The sequence below is a fragment of the Copidosoma floridanum genome, unplaced genomic scaffold, assembly GCF_036245765.1.
Source record: "Copidosoma floridanum isolate Cflo_tuat_1 unplaced genomic scaffold, Cflo_Japanese_pri ptg000030l, whole genome shotgun sequence".
Lineage (NCBI taxonomy): Eukaryota > Metazoa > Arthropoda > Insecta > Hymenoptera > Encyrtidae > Copidosoma > Copidosoma floridanum.
In genome coordinates this window covers 1074170-1088870 of record NW_028321907.1, presented here as the reverse complement: position 1 = coordinate 1088870, position 14701 = coordinate 1074170, and the positions used below count along the sequence as shown (strand labels likewise).

General features: G+C 42.1%; 1 protein-coding gene across 1 annotated transcript; it reads left to right on the top strand.

The window, feature by feature from the left end:
- The first annotated feature begins 2785 nt into the window (after positions 1-2785).
- On the top strand, positions 2786-11312 carry LOC106644049 (prohormone-1). The gene is made up of 3 exons (XM_014359398.2): positions 2786-2906; positions 6545-6667; positions 10276-11312. Exons 2-3 carry the CDS (start codon positions 6557-6559, stop codon positions 10456-10458), a joined length of 294 nt encoding a protein of 97 aa, XP_014214884.1. The 5' UTR covers positions 2786-2906; positions 6545-6556; the 3' UTR covers positions 10459-11312.
- Positions 11313-14701: the final 3389 nt, after the last annotated feature.

Sequence of the window (14701 nt, the reverse complement as noted above, 5' to 3'; positions counted from 1 at the left end):
TCGAGCTGAAACACCTAAATATCAATGATAAATAATTTACTTGTGCATGTGAACAAATTATTAATGTTTTATAGATTACGTCGACCAATACACACATTTTGAATACAATTGCACTATTTCGTGGAAAGTTGCTCAAACTTGTAGAAAATAGTTGACTTATTATTGTAATTAATGTTATTATTTCTCTTGCGAAGTAATGTCCAAAGGACCTTTGTGATAGCACTTGACAGATGCACACCAGTGGCGAAGGCTACTTTTCTTGTACCAAGGGCGCAGCACACGTGAAAAGTTTGAAAAACGCCCAAGATAGAAAAAGTTATTTAATGCCGTTTACGATTGACATGTAAATTTTTTTTAATTAATAACGAATTCCAATCCCTAGTTTTCATGGGAGTAAAGTAAGTATCATACTTTAAAGTTTTAAGAGTTTTTAGTTTGGAAAAATTAAACAAACAAACAAGAATTTTCAATTTCGTACAGCATAAAGCACATTTGCTAAAATCTTAAGAGCGATGAATCGTGAATGCCGCGCACACATTCAACACTAAATTTCCATAAATTCTTGTATTTGTACGGCTCGCGCTGTATTTACATTATATTGTCCTTAATTATCATACATTATTAATTTCTGATTGTACACGTATAACGTCTACTTTATTGAAAAGCACCTCCATAAGATTACACGAAACAAAGTCGTAATAAAGGTGCTCCATGTGTTATCTTGCTCTTTTGCCAAGTATATAATACACATACGTAAATTGCAGGTACGAAAACAAAATTTAAACGTCGAGGAGCTAAGTACTTAATCCACATCGACTTTGCTCGCTTGCTAAAGTCCAAGAGCGACAATTATTTCAAAATTGCATCTACGAGCGATGTCGATCGAGCCTTCGCTGATCCCCTTCTCTTTGTAAAAAAGGCAGAATATTGCAAGTAAAAAGTCTGCATCTGATAATGTTCACCGCCAAAAGTATCGAGCAATGAAAAAATTACATCGCAATCATGCCCGAGTAGTATTCCTCGACGCATGGATGTATTCGCAAGAGCCGCTCGGAGCCACTTCGGACACGGCTCGCTATAGCAAATAAGGGCTCTCTCGCCAATAAATCTGCCATACATGTCGCGTATAATACAGGTACACATCACGCGCACGCGGTACAATAAATATATTGTGCGCGCACACGTGGTGGACCGTGCGTTTGAGGAGAAATAGGGCGATACAGGAGGAGGAGATCACGCGTAATGAATTATTGATTGGCGCTGGGCAGGCAATAATACCCGTGGAGATCTCGAGGAGATGCTGACCGTCGCAGCTGCACGAGAATATCTAGGACTACGCCCGATTTAACAACTCAAAATTCGATACTTATCGTCTCGTTACACCACCGCCACACACGTGGACAATCCGCTACATGGACGTGAGTCGCAGCATGTTTTACCTATACTCTGACCCATTTCGAGTTGATTAAATTTTTCATGAAATATCATCGTCATCTCGCGAGTAGGTACATCATACGTATACCCCCGTACTTTCATAACTCAGGCGCGAATGTCTCTCTCTCTCTCTCTCGCCCCCGTGAAGCGATGATAAAGTTTAACTTTTTTTTTTTTTTTTTAATTTCACGAACGGAGAAAGAGGCATAGCTCCATTCGTCTTTGGGCGCCTGATATATGAAATCCGATTGACGCTCAAACATCAGGTGGGTGGGTGCACCGTTATGGGGCAACGAGGAGCAATAACGAACGAATCTTCCGGCGGTAACGAGATCGAGCGCGCCCAATAGACTCCCGATCCTCGATCGAGTACACACTCGGCAATCAGAGGTCTGTCGGGCGTCATTAGGCAGTGACGGCGTGCAGAGGCGCACACGCATTAATCATTCGATTTCCGAGGCGGCGAGCGTGTCCCCCTGATTTCCACGCGCGCCGCACTTAACTGTGTACAGTGTAGCGTGTGCCGCGATAATTTTCAACTCGTACGACTTATCGTAAACTTTGGGCGCCCCAACTCCGAGTAACTTTTGTTTCGTCGCGCGTACCTTTCGCCAAAATTATATACCTGAGAAATTGTCGCGCGAAAGTTTAAACGGTTTGGCACTCCTTCGCGTACTGGCCTGGTGCCATTATTTCGTCAAAGCGACCCTTTATACAATAGTCGATCGCAATTCGATGATTCTCAATGTCAATGAGAAGGGACGCAACTTTTGTTGTGCATTAGAAGTACCAGCATCAATAATGAAACAAATTGTCGAGGTAAATGGCAACGCACGTCAATTACAAATACAATACAACAATTAGATGAATCGAGCTGAGAGCATTTCGGTCACATATATAAATCACTGCCTGTGCGGGTTTGCGTCAATCGTGTGTGACTATAACGTATGATGAAAGGGCGCATGGAAGCTACCTTAATAATTCAGTGCATGGCGTTACATAAATGAGATCAAACGGAAAGTATATCCAAGGTGGGGGGTAACGATACCATGTGTAAATAAAAAAATAAGATATACATAGGGTGAGGGGGAAGGGGGGGGGTGAAGTTAAATTGGAATTGAATTTATTGTGAAGGAGAGTCGAGTTAGCTGTTGGCCCGCGGCGCGTTCGCAGCTTCCTTCCGTCCCGTCCTTCTTCTGCGATCACACAGCGATTTGCCCTCGAGGGCGAGCGTCGTCGTCCGCTACAGCGCGGGCGCCACCACTACCGTCGCCGACGCCGCTCCCTGCCAGCACCGGTTGGATATAAAGTGCCCGCGTGCTTGCGAGCTCAGTCACACTGGCGCCGAGACACTCGACCGGCTCTCCCCTTCCGGATATACCAACGGCTTGCACTTGCTCCTCCTCCTCCTCTGCCGAGGATCTTTCACGCCGATTTTCACCCGCGCACCGGACACCTGCCGATTTTTTCAAGTAAGTCCTACAAGCCTTTTTTCTTACCGATTTCAAGCGCCCGTTCGTTGATTGGTGTCACCTTTCCATCTTGTCGCTGTTGTTTTTTTTTCTTATTCCCATCGTTTGAATAAATTCACAACGGTGGGCACTGACGTATCATGGTACCTTAATTTGAATTTTGATCATCATCCAATTTTGAATCTTAATTACATATAAATGACAGCTTTGCGTGAAAAAAAAAAAAAAAAAAATTCCCTTACAAAATTTTTTGCTAAAAGTGGAATGTATGTATTGTAATAAAAAATTTTTTTAGCAGAAAAGTAGTCCCTTTAGATACAATAACTCAGCGAAGCTTGAAAGAAAAAAAAATTCGCAATCGGCAATGAAACGCTTCAACCGCGTTCATACCGATTTTCATCGTTTCCATTTGTATTCTCTATTTTTGGTCCTCTCCTCCCTATGGAACAAAACAAAAAGCCGACGGCTCACTTTTTTTGCCCCAATCGAGTCGACCGGCCAAAAAGTGATGGATCAGCGCGATTATCTTTTCCGGCATGTGCTCGCCTAACTTTTTGGATTTCGTTATTTATCGTTGTCGCTGCTCCTTCCCCGAGGATAATCACGTCAATCAACGTCCCGCTTACACCGACAAAACGTTTTTCCCTACGAATTTGAATTTCGTATGTGTCCCAGACGCTGCGGTGTATCTTAGCCGCATGATTGATTGTAATTGTTTTGATTGGCGGCACGTGAAAGCACACACCAATTACGCATCCACTTAGTACCGGTGACGAGGTGTAACTCCGAAAACTGAATTCGCTCGGCCGTTAACCGAAAAAAAAAAAAAAAAAAAAAAAAAAAAAAAAAGCGAGATGACGCGTTTAACCTTAAACGACGCCCGTGAGAGCTTAAAAGATCGGTGCTCGCTTCGAGGCTCGTAAACCACTTGTTTTCCACCGAGACCGTAAAAGTCGCGCATCGCTCTGTCCCGCGTTTTGCTCATGCGAATCACGCGAAAGTTTTATGGGACACATCCCGCGCACACCCCATGTAGGGCGGACGTGCATACTGCCCGGGGTGCGTTAAAGGATTGAGACTTGATGGATAGCGTGTGCCCACTCGGATCTGTTTCAATGAAAATTTTACAGCGCTCTATTTCCCCCGTAAAGCGACCCGAGCCGCCTACGTGACTCCCTGGCTGGATCTCTCTTCATCTGCGGGGTAGCTTTGCCATAGCGAAAGCCAAAACATATGCGTGCTATCGAACATTGCAGCGGTTGATCGGGCAATTGCCAATTTTATGGCTTGATTTTTAATGGTGTCGCAGTACAACGCGTCAAACGACAATAGCTGCGGCTTCCCGGGGGGCTGTAAATTAACGTATCACCGAACCGAGTAGCTTTTTTCTGTATACAGATCCAACTATAGTTATAATGCAACATCGAGCAATAATGATATTAACATAATGGGCACCTTGGAATACTCGGGGTCGATCGACGCGACGAGCGCCATCGTCGAGATAATTTAGCACAAGTGGCCCTTGAACGTGTAGCGATTCAGGTATTGTGTGTCCACACATGTTGTACGTTTGTGACCCTTGGGAATTCCGATTGATGGTTACGGAGTATCGCGATATTGAAATTTCGATGAATTAAAAAGAGTAAATATATAAATAACTTTGTCGAGAGTACGATGAATGAGGGAAAGAATTTCTTTGAAAAACAAAGGGGGGAGTCTTCCCTCGGTCTCACCGGTGAGTATTTGTCGAGCATTTAGGACGCGGCGTACGTCGAAAAAAGCCATTCCGGAATCGTGCACGTGAGGGGAGACGCGTTAAATAAAACATAACACGGTTGAGGAGTACAAATATTTTGCCTCGGGTGCGAGGAAGGAAGAGGCACCGCGTACACAGGCGTTTACAATCAATCTTGTGTGTTACATGGACTTTACGGTATAGAAATCACAGGTTCCGGTGTCGATGCGATGAAATGTGTAAAATAATTTCATAAATTTATTGACTTGCTTTCATATTGATCACCAAGTGTCAATAAATCGGGTTGTAAAATTATTCATTTTTTTTTTTTTTTTTTTTTTTTTTCATCAACGTCACTGCACCGAACGATGAATCGGGAGGAAAGCCGTTCAACCAAATGATTCTTTAATGGCATGATTGACAAAATCTCACGTCCAGAGTAGCAAGTCACGCCAATGAATAACATAAAAAATCCATACCATTGAACAACATATTCCCCTTTTTCTAGTGCAACCACGAGGTAAATCGTGTTTTACGTATAGATAAAACGGTGTATTTCACAGTTACGAGTATTTAAAAATATTTTAAAAATTTAGCAGAGAGCGAAATTTGAGGTAATTCTGGAACCCAGTGGCAGTAAATGCATAAGCGGCTATTGCGCAGATAGCAGCGCGGTATACGTCGTATTTTCTACATGTGTCTTGATAACACTGCAAAACTGGAATAATAACGGCAGTATTTTTTTTGCACGACTGCATGTTGCAATTTTTTTTTTTTTTTTTTTTTTTTGATAAAGATCACTTAATGAAGCATTTTGGTTTTATTAAAAAAATATGCTGTCTTTTTACATGTCACTCGATGGGGAATTTAAAAGGCGTAACAATAACCCCAAGGATTCGATGTCTTCCCACACGATTCAAATTACAATTTCGCCCGGCACCAGCGAACAAAACCCCTCGGTAACGCGGAAGATTTAAATTTTCAATTCCGGCACTTTCTCATTCAAGCAGTTGCGAGGATATTTGTAAATAGTATAAGCTTGCAGGTGGACAAAGGACGTTATCATCTGCCCAGTTTCCTCGCTCTCGGGTGCTTTATATTCTACAAAACGGAGGAAAACCCACGTTTTTTTTTTTTTCCTTTGCTGTACACACCGCACTGCGACTACCACCCGCAGCCTTAATTCGATCAGTCTCGGCGAAGAGCGGAAACACACGGGACCCCGGCAAAGCCATCATTTATCTCGGCTTATCCATTCGCGGCGTCTTGGTTTTCGTGAATCTTGAATTTACATTTTTCAAAGTTAGATTAAGTCGTACCTTTGGGTAGGGGAGGGGGGAGGGGTGGTACGTTTGTTCGGCTTCTGTAAAGGAAAGTGGGTAAAAAGCGATACGGAAAAGGGGGGGCTTTCGAGTCTCGACAATACCCTCCGTTGCGTCAGCAGAAAAGAGCAAGTCACCCCGGGTGTACCCGCAAACAATACCCGAGACCTTTGGTATTGTTACACCCAAGCCTTGAATTTTTTGTTGTTGTAGTAACGACAATGATAACAACTAATACGTGTGCCAGTAACTATAACCGAGCAGGGGCTCGTAATGTGTTTGCATATATATTATATACGTAATATAACCGGACAAAACTTGCTCGTAACGATTTTACCAATAATGTACGTAATCGTAAACGCATCTGGTAACCTTATGAGCTTACATCATTTTTTTTTTCCACGTAATACTTCGAGGTGATACATTATGTTGCACATTATACGCGAGACTGTAAATATTAAAGATCAAATTTCCGTCGTGCCAGTGAAGAGGGACAGTTTGAGCCCCTCGTTAGAACCATTGGTGGGATCAGCCGAGTCGAGGCTCCTCACGCGGGATTAAAGGTGTTTACTCGTTTTCAGGAGCCATAAAAAATGATGAGCCTAAGAATCGTCGTCAGCACGGCGCTGGTGCTCGTCGTCATCGTCGACTGGACAAAGGCTTTCCCAGCGGAGGATAAACAGGCCATTATAAACGGTCTCGCTGTAAGTAAATATCTTATTAAGGACCGTTATACCGCGCTTTTAATCATTTCATTGGACGAAATATTGCGCAACACCTTTTTTTTTTTTTTTACTAAAAAAATGGAGTTCCTTAATGAAAAGCCGGAACCGTAATGAATTCCCGCCAACGTTTTTGTGCCGCGCGATTGTTTGCCAGTTTTTCCCTAGAGAGTTTTGCGGGGCAATTAATCGCCGGAGTGATTTCTGTTATTCAAAAGTTTACCGGGAACTAATTTTTTTTCTCCTGTATTAGTTTTTTCACGTTGTTTCGTAATGAGGAATCATGTACAACAATTTCTCACTGCCTAGTAGGTATGTAAATTGTCTTTGATCGACTTTGATGAGAATTTGTACGAGAATTGAAAAGCTATATACGCGTTGCGTAACTTTTTTTTTCAGTATAATGTAATTTTTCGGGTAATATTATTCCCGTTTCTTCGTAAAAAATTTTCCACGTATCATTCCCGCTTTTCAGCACCGGCACGCACACGCCGAGTATTCAAGATATACGCGGCCTGTTTTCCATAACCCTTTGTTGTATCAAAATGGAAAAATTATACATATATTTCAAGGAAACTCGCGCGCACCGCTTTATCCATGTATTCAATATCATACCCGATCACAAGGGAGTGCATTTTTTACCAACGAATGCCACTTACCTTTGAGTTTTTAAATGAAAAATTCCAAACTTATCCGGAAATTTTTCTGCAGCGGGAAAAATATACACCCACCGGTTCTCCTGTAATTTCCTCTAAAAAAAAAAGGAAGCTCTTGTGGAATCGTAACGGGAATTAACGTGCGTGGGCCTTCAGCTCGAGCTCACGAGCAGTTTATTAATAAAAGCTTTCGGAAGCTTGTATATCGGCAAACAAATCACGGTCTTAATTAGCCCCTGTCCTTGCAAGGATGAGTTTAATCCCTAAAGGTATTGGAAATCATACTTTCCCGAGCTAATTTCAGGTGGGCTTTACCTTTTACGTGCTTCAAGCTGTTCGAAATAAAACAACCTTAATTTTTTTTTACTTTTCGTATACTGTACATCTTTTTAATAAAAAAAAATGCGATACCTTATTTTTGAAAATTCAACTTTCTTTCTTTTTAATTTACGCAACGTGACCTGGACGCTTCAACGTTTTACATTTAGAGCCGTTTTCAATTTTTTACATCGATTGAATTTCCATTTTTTGAAAGAACGATAAAATATGAAGTAAAATGTAAAAAAACCAAATTGATTGTCGATCGTTTTCTGTTGATAAAAAAAAAAACTAGTATTACAAATTGAAAATTAAGAGTCCCCGTCGCATGAATATCCCATCTCGATGGGCGTATTTAGTTTAAATAGAACTCGAGGACTTGAAACGCGTTTTTAATAGTCCAGCTTCAACTCGTTCAAAGCTAGTTGGAAATTTTTACAGAAAATAACATTAAATTATAAATGTAGAAACGTTTTGCAATTTATAATCCATCTTGACAAAAAAATCGATTTTTCAAATCGAGGTTTGATTCCGACTTGAACGATGTAACGGCAAGTTAACGATAAACATAAAAGCCATCGTAATAAAAATAACATTACAAACAAAAGCACGTATGAAGGGTAAGTTAGCTGCCTCCTCCCCTTTGCCTTTCAAAGTTAAACTCCCCAGGACAGAGGCGACTCAACAATGACACGCGATAAGAAACTTTATTTATACAGAGTTTCCCTGTCCACGCGTTTCGGGAGATATAACTCGTGTATACGGGCGATTCCAATCCGAACAAAAGTCCGAGGAATAATATTAAATTCGAGTTAAACGGGTCGATACACATCTCATGGTGATTGATTTACTTGTTCGAAAGTTCAATCGCGATCCCTATGCTTCGACCCTCGGCCGAACTCTTTTGGCCCCGTGTCTGCCCAACAGAGGCTTGTTCTACTGAACGTGCATATGACGCGAGATCCTTTCTTCAACACGTATACTGAGGTACAACTTGGACAAAGTTTCGCCAACTCGTGCACACGTGATACGACTGTGCCTTTTTAAATGTACTCTTTTTCCTGCATACGTACCAAACTCTTGAGTGCGCGTGTGCGTGCGTAATTCAGCAACTTTCCGAGGGTACGGAAACAACATTACCAAACAGTCGCAAAGCAACCGGGAGATGCTGTAATTTTATTCTCGCTGAATTTCATTCAACTAAAACCAGCAACGCCGCACGTAATCAGCCCCAAGTTGAAAAAGCTCCGCGTTCAAAGTAAACAAATAAAAGCGAGGAGGTGAAAAAAAAAGGGCAAATTTATAAATGAGCACGCGTGAAATCGGAAATTTCTTGCCTAGAGGTGGCATTAGGAAAAAAAAGAGAGATGTGATCTCTCGATTATACCCCCTACGGAAAGGGCGATCGCGCACACATACGCAATGGATGGGCGTCAGCGTGAGATAATGGCTCGTGATTCTTTTGGGCCAAGCACGTGTGTGTGTATATATAGCTCCTCCAGACCAGCCGTCGTCTCGCGGGAGGAGGATAACGTCGTCACGGACGGCCGACCCTGTAATGTATACGTATATACCGTCGCGGACTCCCCCTCCTACACGCAGATACGGATGATCTTCCGATTGCCGCGTCCGAGATTGGCGAGAGAGGCCCGTCTGATTTTATTACACGCCGGACTGCCTCCCCCTGGCGCAAATAACGCACCGCTCCGAGGTGTACCTAACTTTTAACGAATTTACCCGGGAGAGAGAGCTCTAATGTCGTGCATCTGGCGTTAACAGTATAGCTTCCTTCTCCCCCCTCCCTCCATCGCCCTCTTGCCTTATTACATGTTGTGTATACAATGATACTTCTGTCCTCGTGCTGTCGTTTTTCGTGATATTACACTCTTACCGTTTTCGTCAAACATTCCGCTTTTGTGCTTTTTCTCATCAACGCTAATGCATAATCATTTTTCAAGACATCGACCGGTGAATGCTGGCTTTCGTTTGGTTTATCGCGACTTTCCATATGGAACACCCCCTTTTTTTTATCATTCAAGCAAAAAAGGAGTCGATGATAATAATTACATTGATCCAATCCGATTAAAACTTTTCAAACAACTGCCAATGAATAAACTTTCGTTACCGATATATGTATTTCACGCGATCGGGAAAAATGTCTTGAAAGTAGAATCGGCCATAATCATGATCATCGTTGCGGTGTACCTACACCCGATGAAAGGTATATAGATATTGTGTAACAACGACCAACGTATCAATCAACTCAACCAATTGATCGGCGTTCCCTCAACGGGAGGGTTGTTGGTGGGGACAAATCATTTTAATGATCAATCGGTGAAATTGCCGTTACCTCGTACGAATTAATAAAAATGAGAAAATAGTCGTATTGTGTGGCCCGCGTAGTGGTGGGAAAATTGTAAAACAAAGTAGCTGGCAAGCGATGAAAGGTTGCCCGATAATACGAGAAAGACGAGATACTTACGCGGCCCCCGACAGTGGAGAGCCCGTTAATCCCCTCGAGCGAGCGGAGGCGTACGTGGTTCTTTAGCTCGGGAGGGGGTTGGTAGAGGGAGTGTCGGATGAAGGGTAATTAGGATCCACTCGCTCCTGTTGCAGTTGGCGGACGAGCGGGACGAGGAGACCACGGCGTTGGAAAGGGACCTGGTGAACTACTTGCTCGGTAGGCGGCTGCTCCTCGTGAAACGCCGCAATCCGCCCAACAGCATCGAGGACCTCCAGCTCAAGCGCAACTATTGGCGGCAGTGCGCCTTCAACGCCGTCTCCTGCTTCGGCAAGTAGAGCGCCCATCCGCAACTACGCCGAACGAGGGACAATGACAACGCGCTGCTTCTTCCTCCCCCCCTCTGAATTCAAATTTTGAGATTTCAAGACGATTCAGTCTATACGTGTCACTTTGAGTATATCCTCGTTGTTTCCTGCCCTTCGCTATAGCACTCCTTTTACGTTGTGTTCGGTCGAGACATGTGCTCCGTAGTTTTGTCATGCAGGTGTGCGAATCACTATGATTGTTTTACACATTTCTCCCACATGTCTATTCGTGCACGTGCAACTTCGTGTGTGTCTTGCGTTCCTCTTCATCACTAATGTGATGGCCATTGAGAGTTTTTACACCGTATAGATGTACTTGTGTTGAAGTCCGCGTTATTATATGGTAGTAACCAATAATTTTTTGACTCGAATGCAAGACACGTGTCTGTTTTAATCTGTTCGCGTTTGAGACTTTTACCCATTTGTTTCATTGGATTTTTCATGTCAACAACCGTACATTTCTCATGTCGGACTCAATTTCCTGCTGTACAAAAATTGATTTGTGTTCCTGTAACGAATATAGTCAATAATTATCATACCAAAGGTACAAACAAAAAATTAAATTTTGACGCACGTACGAATACTACGAGTGAAAAATTAATGTCACCCTTGCGGGTGCAATGTATGCACGAGCTTGACGTATAATATACTCGCATCTGTCGCTGTAATATGCACATACACAATTCGTATGGCAAAAATTAATAAAGAAATAAAAGTAAGTACGTGTTTTGGAAAACCTAATTGGCAGCTAACGACAGATCCGAGGGATCGAAATTGCAGCCTTCGTTCTCGAGCACATATGATTATTATTATTATTATTATTATTATTATTATTATTATTATTATTATTACTATTATTATTATTATGTAGTTACTAGCCGTTAGACTTTCAGCCAGTTAGACGTAGTTGCGAGAAAAAGTGACAGATGAGTATAGGTGCGAATCTCCGGTTCGCTGAATGTAATTCGACAACTGCATTTTTCTGCTCGACAATGGCTGCGAGTCTGTTTTTGTTTCGCAATGTTCCGATAGAGTTTATACATGTTTATGATTAAGTGTAAGCTCGAAAACGAAATTATAAAAAAAAAAAAAAAAAAATTAACAATAATCATCGCTACGGTAGAAATTTGTGTTTCTTTTATCAACGTGGTCCCATGGATGTTCGTCAAATGTGGAAATAAAATTAATTTCAACGCTTGTCTTACACTTTCAAAATCGTTTGATACGACACGTTATTGAAAAATGTTATAATTTCAAGTGATATGGTTGTGTAATTATCGACACACCATTGTTCGTTGTGTTACTTGTAAAAGCATGTAAATTTAAGTACAACATGAGCACAATTAAAGTATTTTTAAGCAAATCCTCATGAGTATCTATTTTGTGATTGCCACCATTACCTGTGCCCTATCCTTGTAAATCCAAATTTTTCAGACAACGACGCTGCAGATTCACCAATTTTCACAGTATGGTTTCCGGCTCGAATGGGAGAGAAAATATTCCAGCTCTCCGATCTTCAAAGGGTAAATTTTCCAAACGGATCGAAGGAAATAAAAAAAAAACCGAGTGTGCTGATCACGAGGAAGCCAGAGGAGGGACATTTTGCAACGTGAATTTGTTTCCAACGCCGCGAGACTCAATTTAGCGCGAGGAAAAGTTTCTACGAAGACGAAAGGCTTCTCGTCGTTGTGACGCATCGATCCGCCCTGCACCGCACGCGTTGGATTACCACAACACATCCGGTTACGTTTTCAAGCGACGGGAAAAGAAAAAGTGCGGGGAAAAATTATGTCACGAGAGTTAGCTCGTGGGTATACTCACATGAAGGTATACTTTCAGGAATAAGACGATTTGAGTGGAACAACGTGTCGTCTCGCGGTGATTCAGAAAAATACGTTTCAGCCCATCGTAAAATTTATTCGAGAAAACGCGTCATTCGAGGTGTTTCAAAAAATCCGTAAGCCTCTTTTCTTTTTTCCTCCATTCAGCTGTCGATACATATGTCAAAGGCAACGAGAGCAACTCAAATGGATCCAGCTTTATTTATTATCCAGATACCAGGCAGTGTGGTAAGTGCGTGTCCTGAACATCGTATACAATGCAGCCCCTTATCACTTGATGTTTTTATAAAAATCAACAGTACAAGGCGCATATATATTTCGATTCCAAGGTATACCAAGAATGTCCAATCGAAATCATTGATGTATCGAGAGACGTGCACTCGAATATGTCACGTATGTTATGTAGGCCAAGCGTTTTACCATATTTCTACTAACAGCTCACTTATACTTACGCGCGTAGCCGCTCGGTCGTTCAATTTCTGACGCAATACACGATGGCTCTTGTGCTTCATATTACCATTATGTATATACATGGGTGCGAGCAAACAGGGGGGATGTCGTGTGTACGTATAAACCAAGTCAAAGCTTACGGAGGGTGTAGGTATAAAATGGCTTTAACAAGACGGACCGAGGCATCAAAACACCCCAGCAGAGATGTACATCTCGCCGAAATTACTGCTGAGCGTAAGTCGGGGGTGTATAGGGGATAAAAAAGTATAGGTGGGGCGTAAAAGTCGAGGAGGACGTGGACCCGGTCGTCCTTTTAAAAATCGCCTTGGAGGGACGGTCGCGTTGTTTCCTCCGCGCTCTTTGTCTCTCGCCACCCCGAGAGACGTATTTGCAACAGAACCGCTCCTTCCCCCTCTTCGCGTGTAAGTCACGTAAAGAGTCCCCGCCCTCCGATGTACACGTATACGCAGCTTCCATCCCCCGAGTGCTTGAACAGTCCGAGCATCCGTAGATATATGTACACGGCTACCCTCATCAAGCCCTGATGCGTAATACGTGACGGAAAGTAGGTATACTTATACTTACCCATTACGGCCATCCCTAATGCTGGGCGTTTCAGGGGCTGTGACTTCATTTACTGCGTAGCGTCGGATCGAGGATTGAATATAAAAATCGGAGTGCCTTTGGATTTCGTTGATTTTGGATTTGCACAACAATGACTTTTTCTTCCGATGCTAAGCCGTTAGATTTTTCAAAAAAACTCCGCCGTGGCCATCGGCCTTATAATGTAAATTAATTTTCCCATGGGTAAAAAAACAACATTTAATAAATGCGTTTTTCAAAAACTATACCTAATCGGATTTCAACTCCGTTTTTTCACTACCTAGTATCTTTAGAATAACTAATTCGAAATCCTATAGCTATACGTGTACAGGTATATTGGAAAAAAATGCATGCCATTTGCATGGGGTTACAATCTAATTTTCCTTACTTTCCTGTGCCACTCGTACTGCCGTAAGTAGGTGTGTGCACAGGTTTGTGAACTCGCTCTATATCCCATTTTATTACATGTGCAATGTGTATACTCGGGTAACGCGCGTCAGCTACAGGTATTATGTGCTTGTACTTTCACGGACGCTCTGCTCCTCCGATTTCACGGTGACAACGTTATTTTACGAAGGTACGATCAACCCCCTCTGGGCTACTCGTCCTCATTTCTTTTTTTTTTTTTTTTTTTCTTCTCTTCGAGCGAAAGGACCTTTGGCTGAATTTTTACTGTTCTCTTGGTCGTTTTTTCACTGGTATTAAATCAGTTTTACTGCGCGTGCACGCCGGAGAAAAAGAGATGATATTTCACCTCTAAAGGCTTTCCACCATCAATCACTTAAAAATGACAAACGACTGTTTTATGGATGCATTGAAAAACTCGTCAAAGTGCACAACATAACGAAACCCTTATTATTTCCCTCTCTACGTGCACCAGCTAATTTAGTAATGCAAATCGCGTTTGCGGTCGCTTTCAATACGCGTTATTACGAGCAATTTGATGATTCGATTTGTACTTGGTTGTACACGCTCGCCGCAAGGCCATTTTTACTTTTATTGACGATTTTCATTTGTTCGTTTATTTGAATTTCATGCGATGGCACTTACAAATTAATCCATTGGTTTGGAAAAGGGAAAAGCTTTGACAACCATATTTGATAATTTATTCGAGAAAAATAATTCAAGTGTACGCGACTGTGAATATCAGTATAGTTTATTTAAGGTGAGCGAACAAATAGTACCGAAGGAAAAAAGTTATGAAATGGAAGTTATTCGAAGGAGTCCCGAGAAGAAGGAAAAATCGGAAAATCAAAGGGAAGTAAATCCAACGTGTAGCTTAGCCAAATAGCGGGCAAAAGTATCCGACGTTTTTAGAA